The 12,668-nt window shown below is 43.1% G+C and overlaps 1 protein-coding gene across 4 annotated transcripts in view; it reads left to right on the top strand.

The window, feature by feature from the left end:
• The window catches only part of LOC112260663 (epidermal growth factor receptor), an 86,018-nt gene that overhangs the window by 65,127 nt on the left and 8,223 nt on the right, over positions 1-12,668 (top strand). For all 4 annotated transcript variants that reach the window (XM_024435943.1, XM_042328850.1, XM_042328851.1 and 1 more), the window contains 12 exons: positions 1,659-1,775; positions 2,098-2,224; positions 2,349-2,422; positions 2,505-2,592; positions 2,736-2,935; positions 3,805-3,937; positions 5,295-5,385; positions 7,031-7,188; positions 10,701-10,739; positions 10,887-11,031; positions 11,142-11,264; positions 11,603-11,701. In XM_024435943.1, coding sequence (XP_024291711.1) covers positions 1,659-1,775; positions 2,098-2,224; positions 2,349-2,422; positions 2,505-2,592; positions 2,736-2,935; positions 3,805-3,937; positions 5,295-5,385; positions 7,031-7,188; positions 10,701-10,739; positions 10,887-11,031; positions 11,142-11,264; positions 11,603-11,701 — 1,394 coding nt within the window. The remainder of the gene's footprint in view (positions 1-1,658; positions 1,776-2,097; positions 2,225-2,348; positions 2,423-2,504; positions 2,593-2,735; positions 2,936-3,804; positions 3,938-5,294; positions 5,386-7,030; positions 7,189-10,700; positions 10,740-10,886; positions 11,032-11,141; positions 11,265-11,602; positions 11,702-12,668) is intronic.

Here is a 12,668-nt window from a genome sequence, read left to right as displayed (position 1 = left end):
CTCTGTCAGGAGGAATGGGCCAAAATTCACCCCACTTATTGTGGGAAACTTGTGGAAGGCAACCTGAAACATTTGACCCAAGTTAAACCATTTTAAAGGCAATGCTACCAAATGCTAATTGAGTGTATGGTAAACTTCTGACCCACTGGGAATGTGATAAAATAAATGAAAGCTGAAATAAATCATTCTCTCAACCATTATTCTGACATTTCACATTCTTAAAATAAAGTGGTGATCCTAACTGACCTAAGACAGGGAATTCTTACTAGGATTAAATGTCAGGAATTGTGAAAAACTGAGTTTAAATGTATTTGGCAAAGGTGAATGTAAACTTCCGACTTCAACTGTAAGTATAAAAAGTAAAAGTAAGAATTTAAAAAAATCCTTATTAATGAATAGCCAGGGTCACACTCCAACACTCAGACATAATTTAAAAACAAAGCATTTGTGTTTAGTGAGTCCGCCAGATCAGAGGCAGTAGGGATGACCAGGGATGTTCTCTTGATAAGTGTGGCAATTGGACCATTTTCTGTCCTGCTAAGCATTCGAAATGTAACAAGTACTTTTGGGTGTCTGTATGGGAAAATGTATGGAGTAAAAAGTACATAATTTTCTTTAGGAATGTAGTGAAGTAAAAGTAGTCAAAATATAAATAGTACAGACCCCCCCAAAAACTACTAAAGTAGTACTTTAAAGTATTTTTATTGAAGTACTTTACACCACTGTCAAAACCCATTAAGCGCTATGATGAAACTGGCTCTCATGAGAACCCCACAGGAAAGGAAGACCCAGAATTCATTTGAGTTACCAGCCTCAGAAATTGCAGGCCAAATAAATGCACATCTCAGACACATCTCAACACCAACTGTTCAGAGGAGACTGCGTAAATCAGGCCTTCATGGTTGAATTGCTGCAAAGAAACCACTGCTAAAGGACACCAATAAGAAAAAGAGACTTGCTTGGGCCAAGAAACACGAGCAATGGACATTAGACTGGTGGAAATCTGTCCTTTGGTCTGATGAGTCCAAATTAGAGATTTTTGCTTCCAACCACCGTGTCTTTGTGAGACGCCGAGTAGGTGAACGGATGATCTCTGCGTGTGTGGTTCCCACTGTGAAGCATGGAGGAGGATGTGTGATGGTGTGGGGGTGCTTTGCTGGTGACACTGTCAGGAAAAGCAGCCAACATGTGCTCAGCATATGTGGGAACTCCTTCAAGACTGTTGGAAAAGCAGTCCAAATGAAGCTGGCTGAGAGAATGCCAAGAGTGTGCAAAGCTGTCATCAAGGAAATGGGTGGTCACATGGTCCCTCTAGCCTGGTGTTCGTGTCAGTCAGTCTGTGTCAGACTGAGTTTAATCATAAACTGCATAAGCGAGGAAAGAAAATGTTGTAGTTTTAGGGTGTGCTAATGCAGCAGCCTCCACTTTCTGTTAGAATCAGCACTCAACCTCTGGCATGCCTAAAATACTGTCCTGTAGTATTGCATTATATAGGTTTATTATATATTTTCATAGTTTTATTCCTTTGAAGAAATTAGATTTTTTTTTAAAATTGTTTTTAATTTGACTTTATTTTAGAACCATATGTATATGATTAATGAGTGCTGATTGTGTACTCTTAGAATATAATCATTTTTAATTTTTTTTCCCCTCCTCAGATAACTATGTGGTGACGGACCATGGAGCGTGCGTTCGGACATGCAGTGGTGACACATACGAGGTGGACGAGGGAGGGGTCAGGAAGTGCAAGAAGTGTGATGGACTGTGCCCCAAAGGTAGTTAATACTGCTACAGCTCCTACTATATATTCTGATGGCAGGGATTATAGCATTCACGTGCCTCTCTATAACATGTCAAGTTCACCCCAGTGTTATTCCCCAAAGATGCACTGCAGGGTTGTGTTCAATAACATTTTATTTCCAATGGAGGATTTTCCGATTTTTGAATTTTACTTATTGAATAAAAATGTATTTTAACCTGATGTACTGCACTAGTCTTCTGTTTTTTGGGGGGCTTGTGATTTCTCAAACTAACTTTTCTGTGTGGCAAGAAATTAGTAGCCATGTTTGTTTTTATTAATATGTTACTAATTTTCAGTTTGCAATGGACTTGGAATGGGAAAACTTGCCAATATTCTGTCAATTAATGCCACCAACATTGACACATTTAAAAACTGTACCAAAATCAATGGGAACATTGCTATTATCTACACATCTATCCATGGGTAAGTAGTGAGCGCATTAAGGTCTTTTGAAATTGTAGAAACATCATAGATCATTTCTAACCTTTGTATTGTGAAATTCACAAATATGACAGATGCATGTCACAGTTGTTATTGCTATTCACAGGGACACGTTCACCAAAGCACCTAAGATGGATCCGGCCAGGCTAGAAGTTTTCAAGACAGTTAGAGAAATTACCGGTAAGAATAGAGCCATGGCAGTTCAAATCAGACAAAAATGCACTTTTCACGATTATTACAAAAACATCTATTCATCTTCTAGGGTACTTGCTGATTCAGAACTGGCCTGAGAACATGACGTCCCTCAGTCCATTTGAGAACCTGGAGATCATCCGTGGACGGACCAAGCGGTAAGATCACTGTTCCTGGCCTCTCTCTAAACCTCAGCCTCTACTACAGGGTGCCACTGACCGTGAATGAGTTGATGTGACTCATTCAATATCCCTTTAACTCCTCTCTCTCTCCCTCTCCCCTCCCCTCTCTCTGTTCTCAGTGTTCTGTTGAGCTTGGCCATAACCCAGTTAACCATCACCCACCTGGGGCTGCGTAACCTGAAGGAGATCAGTGACGGAGACGTGGTCATTGCAAAAAACCCCAACCTCTGCTACACCAAGAATCACCACTGGAAGCAGTTGTTCAAGTCCGACACTCAGACCGCCCGGCTGGAGAACAACGCCGACGCAGCCGACTGCGGTAAATCATTCAGTCATTTTTTTATGATTAACATTTTTTATAGATTTTTGTGGTCACATAACAGAAAAAAAGCGAACACTAACAAACAGGAGATACACAACAAACACCAGGAGTCAACACCATAATATCAGCTCAAGCCCATGACAAATTAGCGATAACATGTTCGGGTCTTACTAAACGAATGGTTACACTTGGATATGATTGGCTCCGAGATAATATTTACCCTCTATTGTTGTGGTAATAAAACTGTGATAGATACAGAATGCAATGATGATGGAGTGTTATTGTGGGAGAAAGGAAATGAACGCTAGCTTGTTGCTTGTGCAGGGTTGTGTGAAAAGAGAAATGGGTTCAAACTTATTTTGTATTGATATCAAATGTTATTTATCAAATGCTCCGAATACAAAAGGTGAAATGCTTACTTTACAAGCCCTTCACCAACAATGCAGTTCAAGAAAGAGTTAAGAAAATATTTACTAAATCAAATAAAGTAATAAAAAAAAATAAAAGTAGCACAATAAAATAACAATACCGAGGCTATATACAGGGGGTACCGGTACCGAGTCAATGTGCTGGGGTAAAGGTTAGTCGAGGTAGGTAGAGGTAAAGTGACTATGCATACCGTAGATAATAAACAGCGAGTAGCAGCAGTGTAAAATCAAAGGAGGGAGGGGAGGGGGTCAATGTAAATAGTCCAGGTGGCCATTTAATTAATTGTTCAGCAGTTTTATGGCTTGGGGGTAGAAGCTGTTAAGGAGCCTTTTGGACCTTGATGTGCGGTAGAAGAGAACAGTTAAGGCTTGGGTGACTGGAGTCTTTGACAATGTTTTGGGCCTATCTATAGTATGCGTCTGTATGTGTGTTTGCAGGGATGCAGAACAGCACGTGTGACAGGATGTGTACCAGAGATGGCTGCTGGGGTCCTGGACCCACCATGTGTTTCGCCTGTCAGGACTACAGCCGAGCAGGAAGCTGTGTCGACTCCTGCAACCTACTGGAGGGGTGAGAGGAGCCCCTATCTGTTCCCCATTGTAACCTACTGGAGTGGTGAGATAAGGAGCCATTGTAACCTACTGGAGGGGTGAGATAAGGAGCCATTGTAACCTACTGGAGGGGTGAGATAAGGAGCCATTGTAACCTACTGGAGGGGTGAGATAAGGAGCCATTGTAACCTACTGGAGGGGTGAGATAAGGAGCCATTGTAACCTACTGGAGGGGTGAGAGAGGAGCCATTGTAACCTACTGGAGGGGTGAGAGAGGAGCCATTGTAACCTACTGGAGGGGTGAGAGAGGAGCCATTGTAACCTACTGGAGGGGTGAGAGAGGAGCCATTGTAACCTACTGGAGGGGTGAGAGAGGAGCCATTGTAACCTACTGGAGGGGTGAGAGGAGCCATTGTAACCTACTGGAGGGGTGAGAGAGGAGCCATTGTAACCTACTGGAGGGGTGAGAGAGGAGTCATTGTAACCTACTGGAGTGGTGAGATAAGGAGCCATTGTAACCTACTGGAGGGGTGAGATAAGGAGCCATTGTAACCTACTGGAGGGGTGAGATAAGGAGCCATTGTAACCTACTGGAGGGGTGAGATAAGGAGCCATTGTAACCTACTGGAGGGGTGAGATAAGGAGCCATTGTAACCTACTGGAGGGGTGAGAGAGGAGCCATTGTAACCTACTGGAGGGGTGAGAGAGGAGCCATTGTAACCTACTGGAGGGGTGAGAGAGGAGCCATTGTAACCTACTGGAGGGGTGAGAGAGGAGCCATTGTAACCTACTGGAGGGGTGAGAGAGGAGCCATTGTAACCTACTGGAGGGGTGAGAGGAGACATTGTAACCTGATTCTGTAGCTGAAGCAGGGAGGAAGAGTGAAAGTAACTTGTTGTATACTTGGCAAAGAAAAACGTGTATTTTGCAAGAAACGATGTTGCATGAAACGATGTTGCATGGAATTTAACAGTAAAAACAGATGGAGTATATCTAAGGAAGGTAGTAAGACAGTACTTACAGTAGAATTGTTCACTTTTGGTAATGAACTAAATTCACGTGAAGAAAGTTCTCTCAGCTGGAATGGAATCACTTAACTCATAGCTGTTTAAGTTTGGGAGTCCTCTCCTCTGTCAAACATTGAGCATCAACCTTGTTTACAATTTAACTACTGCTATGAGGAACGGGATCAAGTATTTCACTGCAAATGCAACCATCTGAAATTAAATGTTCAACCAATAGAAATATAGCCTGGTCCCTATCTTAACAACTCCTATGGGACAATGACTAGAGGAGTTGGCAAGAGGGCACAAACCGATATGGGACCAGACTAGTGGAAATATGCTTCATGCTAACATGTGTCCTAATTGTTGCAGGGAGCCACGGGAGACTGAAGTGAATAAGACGTGTGTGGAGTGTCACCTTGAGTGTCAGCTCCTCAACGGGACCAAGACCTGCTCTGGACCAGTATGTGTGTCTCTTATATATGCTACGTCAGTGCAGTCTCTATATTATATTACACACTACCATTCAAAAGTTTGGGGTCACAAAGAAATGTCCTTGAAAAGCACATTTTTTGTCCATTAAAATAACATCAAATTGATCAGAAATACAGTGTAGACATTGTTAATGTTGTAGCTGGAAACGGAAGATTTTTTATTGAATATCTACATAGGCGTACAGAGGCCCATTATCAGCAACCATCACTCCTGTGTTCCAATGGCACGTTGTGATAGCTAATCCAAGTTTATAATTTTAAAAGACTAATGGATAATTCGAAAACCCTTTTGCAATTATGTTAGCACAGCTGAAAACTGTTGTTCTGATTAAAGAAGCAATAAAACAGGCCTTCTGTAGACTAGTTGAGTGTCTGGAGCATCAGCATTTGTGGGTTCGATTACAGGTTCAAAATGGCCAGAAACAAATAACTTTCTTCTGAAACCCGTCAGTCTATTCTCGTTCTGAGAAATGAAGGCTATTCCATGCGAGAAATTGCCAAGAAACTGAAGATCTCATACAGCGCTGTGTACTACTCCCTTCACAGAATAATGCAAATTGTCTCGAACCAGAATAAAAAGAGGAGTGGGAGGCCCCGGTGCACAACTGAGCAAGAGGACAAGTACATTAGAGTGTCTAGTTTGAGAAACAGACAACTCACAAGTCCTTAACTGGCAGCTTCATTAAATAGTACCCGCAAAACACCAGTCTCAACGTCAACTGGGAAGAGGCGACTCCGGGAGGCTGGACTTCTAGGCAGAGTTTCAAAGAAAAAGCCATATCTCAGACTAATAAAAATAACATATTAAGATGGGCAAAATAATACACACTGGACAGAGGAACTCTGCCTAGAAGGCCAGCATCCTGGAGTCACCTTTTCACTGTTGACGTTGAGACTGGTGTTTTGTGGGTACTATTTAATGAAGTTGAGGACTTGAGGCCATTTCTAAGTGAGCCCAAACTTCTGAACTGTAGTGTACTATGTAGTAGTATGTGTCACTATAATATACTTTGAAGAAGTATTCCACTGGGCACAGATGTATTTTCAACATCTAGTTTTGATTTACATTTGGTTGAGTTGTTAACCAACAGAAAAAATCAACATGAAGCAAAAAATGTCAACATGTCATTGGAATTCGTTTTTTTTATTCCCTTGCGTTGATGACTTTTTGCAAATCCAATCAGTTTTCCAAGTTGATTCAACATCATCACACAGAATTTTGTTGTTGAAATGAGGTGGAAACAACATTGATTCAACCAGTTTTTGCCCAGTGGGATGTCTCTCTCCCTATAATATAATATGTAGCAGTTTGTGTCTCTCTCCATGCTATGTCCCAGAACAATAGGCACAATGTATTTCTCTGGCATTCTATTGCAGAGTCATTTGCTTACCCTTTAGACTGACAGCCTTTCAGACCAGGATCAATACATCTGTAAACATATTAGCATGTGAGCACCCCGGGACACAGTTGTCGCCATCTTTGAAGTTGGTACACTGGGTACACTGCTTGTGTTTGTTAATGATTCTACATCTCAGCACAGTAGGGCTGTTTCCTGAGAATGTTTCTTTAGATGTGTATGTAATACATTGTCTTGCTATCCTCCTCTCTTTCAGGGTCATGAGCAGTGTACCCGGTGTGCCAACTTCAAAGATGGAGACAACTGTGTCCCATGGTGCCCTAGAGGGGTGGCTGGGGGCAAGAACACCTTCATCTGGAAATACGCAGATAAGATGAAGGTGTGCCAGCTGTGCCACCAGAACTGTACCGAGGGGTAAGTAAGGGCATCTGTCACAACCGCATAAATACATGAATAATTCACAAATACACAAATGGCGCTGGAGAAGAAGGCAGACGTTTTACGTGCCCCCAGCCGATTGTTTTTTATTTGCGTTGTTTGTAACTAATTTTTTTACTTATTTTGTATATAATGTTGCCGCTACCGTCTCTTATGACCAAAAATAACTTCTAGACATCAGGACTGCGATTACTCACCACGAACTAGCAGAATTATTATTTTCCTTTCAATACTGATGAGCTCGACACGAAGGATATGCTGCTTCCTCGGGAAAAGGCCCCGATCCCCGTGATCTGCGTGAAGAGGAGGCAAAGAAAGAGGGGCCGAAGGGCAGGCTGCCTTCTGAAAATTCGTAGGCGATCGAATAAACCCCCACTTCCCTTCATTCTGCTAGCAAATGTGCAATCCTTGGAGAATAAAATCGACGAGATACGCGGAAGATTAAACTACTGTAACATCAAGCTGCTGTAACATCTAATGCTTCACGGAGTCGTGGCTGAACAGCGACAATATCAACATTCAGCTGGCTGGTTATCGGCAGAATTGAACAGCAGCGTCTGGTAAGACAAGGGGCGGCGGACTATGTATTTATGTAAATAACAGTTGGTGCACGATATCTAAGGAGGTCTCGAGCTATTGCTCGCCTTTGGTAGAGTATCTCATGATAAGCTGTAGACCACACTACCTACTGAGAGAGTTTATCTGTATTCTTCGTAGCTGTTTACATACCACCACAGACTGAGGCTGGCACTAAGACAGAATTGAATTAGCTGTATTCCGCCATAAGCAAACAAGAAAACGCTCACCCAGAGGCGGCGCTCCTAGTAGCAGGGGACTTTAATGCAGGGAAACATAATTACTGTTCACCAAATTTCTATCAGCATGTTAAATGTGCAACCAGAAGGGGAAAAAAACTCTGACCACCTTTACTCCACACACAGAGACGCATAAAAAGCTCTCCTTCGCCCTCCATTTGGCAAATCTGACCATAATTCTATCCTCATGATTCCTGCATAAAAGCAAAAATTAAAGCAGGAATCACCAGTGACTAGATCAATAAAAAGTGGTCAGATGAAGCAGATGCTAAGCTACAGGACTGTTTTGCTAGCACAGACTGGAATATGTTCCGCGATTCCTCCGATGGCATTGTGGAGTACACCACATCAGTCATTGGCTTCATCAATAACCTCGTCCTCACAGTGACCGTACGTACATACCCCAACCAGATTTAATGGATTACAGGCAGCATCCGCACTGAGCTAAAGGCTAGAGCTGCCGCTTTCAAGGAGCGGGACTCTAACCCGGAAGCTTATAACAAATCCCGCTATGCCCTCCAACAAACAGGCAGAGTGTCAATACAGGACCAATATTCAAATCGTACTACACCGGCTCTGACGCTTGTCAGATATATTTTTTAATTTTTAATTTTACCTTTATTTAACTAGGCAAGTCAGTTAAGAACAAGAATTCTTATTTTCAATGACGGCCTAGGAACAGTGGGTTAACTGCCTGTTCAGGGGCAGAACGACAGATTTGTACCATGTCAGCTCGGGGGTTTGAACTTGCAACCTTCCGGTTACTAGTCCAACACTCTAACCACTAGGCTACCCAGCCAGCCTACCCAGATATGGCAGGGCTGGCAAACCATTACAGACTACAAAGGGAAGCACAGCCGAGATCTGCACAGTGACAAAAACCTACCAGATGAGCTAAACTACTTCTATGCTCTCTTCGAGGCAAGTAACACTGAAACATGCATAAGAGCACCAGCTGTTCTGAAAGACTGTGATCACGCTCTTCGCAAGCCGATGTGAGTAAGACCTTTAAACAGGTCAACATTCACAAGGCCGCAGGGCCAGATGGATTACCAGGACGTGTACTGCGAGCATGCGCAGGCCAACTGGAAAGTGTCTTCACTGACATTTTCAACATCTCCCTGTCCGAGTCTGTAATACCAACATGTTTTAAGCAGACCACCATAGTGCCTGTGCCCAAGAACACTATGGTAACCTGCCTAAATGACTACCGACCCGTAGCACTCACGTCTGTAGCCATGAAGTGCTTTGAAAGGCTGGTCATGGCTCACAACACCATCATCCCATAAACCCTAGACCCACTCCAATTTGCATACCGCCCCAATGATGCAATCTCTATTGCACTCCACACTGCCTTTTCCCACCTGGACAAAAAGAACACCTATGTGAGAATGCTATTCATTGAGTATAGCTCAGCGTTCAACACCATAGTTCCCTCTAAGCTCATCACTAAGCTAAGGACCCTGGCAATAAACACCTCCCTCTGCAACTGGATCCTGGACTTCCTGACGGGCCGCCCCCAAGGTGATAAGGGTAGGTAACAACACATTCGCCACACTAATCCTCAACACAGGGGACCCTCAGGGGTGCGTGCTCAGTCCCCTCCTGTACTCCCTGTTCACTCATGACTGCACGGCCAGGCATGACTCTAACACCATCATTAAGTTTGCAGATGACAGCAGGCCTGATCAACGACAAGACAGCCTATAGGGAGGAGGTCAGAGATCTGGCCGTGTGGTGCCAGGACAACAATCTCTCCGTCAACGTGATCAAGACAAAGGAGATGATTGTGGACTACAGGAAAAAGAGGACTGAGCACGCCGCCAATCTCATCGACGGGGCTGCAGTGGAGCAGGTTGAGAGCTTAAAGTTCCTTGGAGTCCACATCACCAACAAACTAACATGGTCCAAGCACACCAAGACAGTCATGAAGAGGGCACAACAAAACCTATTCCCCCTCAGGAGACTGAAAAGATTTGGCATAGGTTCTCAGATCCTCAAAAGGTTTTACAGCTGCACCACCGAGAGCATCCTGACTGGTTGCATCACTGCCTGGTATGGCAACTGTTTGGCCAACGACCGCAAGGCACTACAGAGGGTAGTGCGAATGGCTCAGTACATCACTGGGGCCAAGCTTCCTGCCATCTAGGACCTCTATACCAGGCGGTGTCAGCGGAAGGCCCTAAAAATGGTCAAAGACACCAGCCACCCTCGCCGGTACCACATAGCAAGCGGTACCGGCGCCAAGTCTAAGTCCAAGAGGCTTCTATACAGATTCTACCCCCAAGCCATAAGACTCTTGAACATCTAGTCAAATGGCTACCCAGACTATTTGCATTGCCCCCCCCCCTCCACACCACTGCTACTCTGCTGTCATCTATGCATAGTCACTTTAATAACTCTACCTACATGTACATACTGCCTCAACTAACTGGTGCCCCCTCACATTGACTCTGTACCGGTTCCCCCCTGTATATAGTCTCGCTATTGTTATTTTACTGCTGCTCTTTAATTACTTGTTACTTTTATTTCTTATTCTTATCTGTATTTTCTTTAAACTGCATTGTTGGGTAGGGGTTCCTAAGTAAGCATTTCACTGTTGTATTCGGCGCATGTGACAAATAAAATTAGATTTGATTAAAATAAAAAAAACATGTGCTAATATGTTTACAGATGTACTGGTCCTGGTCTGAAAGGCTGTCAGTCTAAAGGGTAAGCAAGTGACTCTAGTCATGAATAGTAACTTACAAACATACTGTTCAAATTCAACATAAACTTAAACACTAAGCTAATGAACATTTGATTATTCGTGTAAGTATTTTGCCCGCATTGATTGGTTACCATCTGTTCCCCTTTCAGTAACTCTGGGCTGTCAGTGATTGCAGCTGGTGTGGTGGGCGGGATGCTGGCCTTTCTCATCATGGGCCTGTCCGTCTTCGTGTTGCTAAGACGACGCCACATCAAGAAGAAGAGGACCCTGCGAAGACTCCTCCAGGAGAGAGAGGTGAGTGGCAGAAACTGAACTGCTGAGCCTCAAGGGCTTTTAGGGCTGGAATTCAATCACCTTAGTGCATCAATGTGAACAAAGTAAACCATCCTTATATGCATCTACAGTTAGTTGAACCGCTGACCCCCAGTGGGGAGGCGCCCAACCAGGCTCTGCTCCGTATCCTGAAGGAGACAGAGTTTAAGAAGATCAAAGTTTTGGGATCAGGGGCCTTCGGCACTGTCTACAAGGTAAATACAAATGCTCACAGTATCTAGATTTAATTCTGGAAACTCCAGTTTCATGGATTGTACTGTGGTACTGTACGTAAGGAGTTTATGGTAATGTATGTTCAGACTGAATATAAACCAACACTTTTAGATACATCTACATCTGTTTTTACAACAACAGCCAGATATTTAATGCACCACATCATGCATCAATCCACACTCACCCTCCTGTCTCCTTATTAGTATTTTACCATTCCCACATTCTACTAACGACAAAAGATTGAAAGAAATGAGTACGCACACTGACACAGATTTCTTCTGTTATCATGTTAAATAACCCTACGGTCTGTCCTATCCAGGGTCTGTGGGTCCCTGAAGGAGAGGATGTGAAGATCTCTGTGGCCATCAAGGTTTTAAGAGAGGCCACATCACCTAAAGCCAACAAGGAGATATTGGACGTGAGTCATATCACTCTGTCACTTTACTCAGAGATGTTTGTTCATGGGAGTTAGAATCTGTTATCCTCCAAATATAAAGAGTCTATATCTAATTCACAGTAGAATCTGTATGGTATTATACAGTCTAAGTTAGTGCTGTTACACTCTGGTATCAGTCAGTCATTGATGGTCATCCATACCATGCACTTTCACAAAAAAAATGTTTTGACATTAGTATTTTGACCTAATTTAGCTGCATAATACACTCAGTATTATTGCATGTTACTGGCCAATTTAGGTGTCACGTTTCCTCTAATAGTCTAATTCCAAGCACATGCTCTTCCATTTAGGTAGAAGCTGAAATAATGACAACATTTAGCTTGAAAATGGAGTCAGGTTTCTAGTCAGGGACATCGATGGGGGCGTAGGAAATGGGATTAACTCATTGAGAAGCTTTGGTCCAGGGTTGGGCGTGGGAGGAGGATACTAATTCAAGGTTAAGGTGTTCTGGAAATGAATTTAGAATATCTTCCAGTAACCACAGTTAAAAAACACAGTCCAGACCTGGGTTGAAATAGTATTGGAAATCTTTCAAATACTTTAGCTGGGCTTGATTTAGCTTTCCTGGCAGGCTCAAGTATTTGAGAGATTTAAAATGCTATTTGAACCCCGGTCTGACAGTCATGAAAATTCAGTCAGACTTCATGGAGTGCATGGACAGCTGAGGTTTCACAATGTTGCTCTTGTCCTCTTGTAATGAGGTCAAGAGCTCTCTTAAAAGCATTCACTAAGTTGACGTATTTTTCTGACTAGTGTCGTTGTCTTCAAGCTGTCAGTTGATATGAAATGTTCATGTTGTGTGGGTTTTATGAACTCACAGTAGAATGATGCCACCATCCCTAGCCCTAAATGCTGTATACTGTACTTTTTGTGTGTTTTGTATAACGCCTACAATGTGATGACTAGGTTGGAGCAGAGTAGTGATGCC

This window comes from Oncorhynchus tshawytscha, linkage group LG10, assembly GCF_018296145.1.
Source record: "Oncorhynchus tshawytscha isolate Ot180627B linkage group LG10, Otsh_v2.0, whole genome shotgun sequence".
NCBI classification, from domain to species: Eukaryota; Metazoa; Chordata; class Actinopteri; order Salmoniformes; family Salmonidae; genus Oncorhynchus; species Oncorhynchus tshawytscha.
Note: the sequence above shows the minus strand (reverse complement) of the source record. Positions and strands in the feature narration are given on the sequence as shown.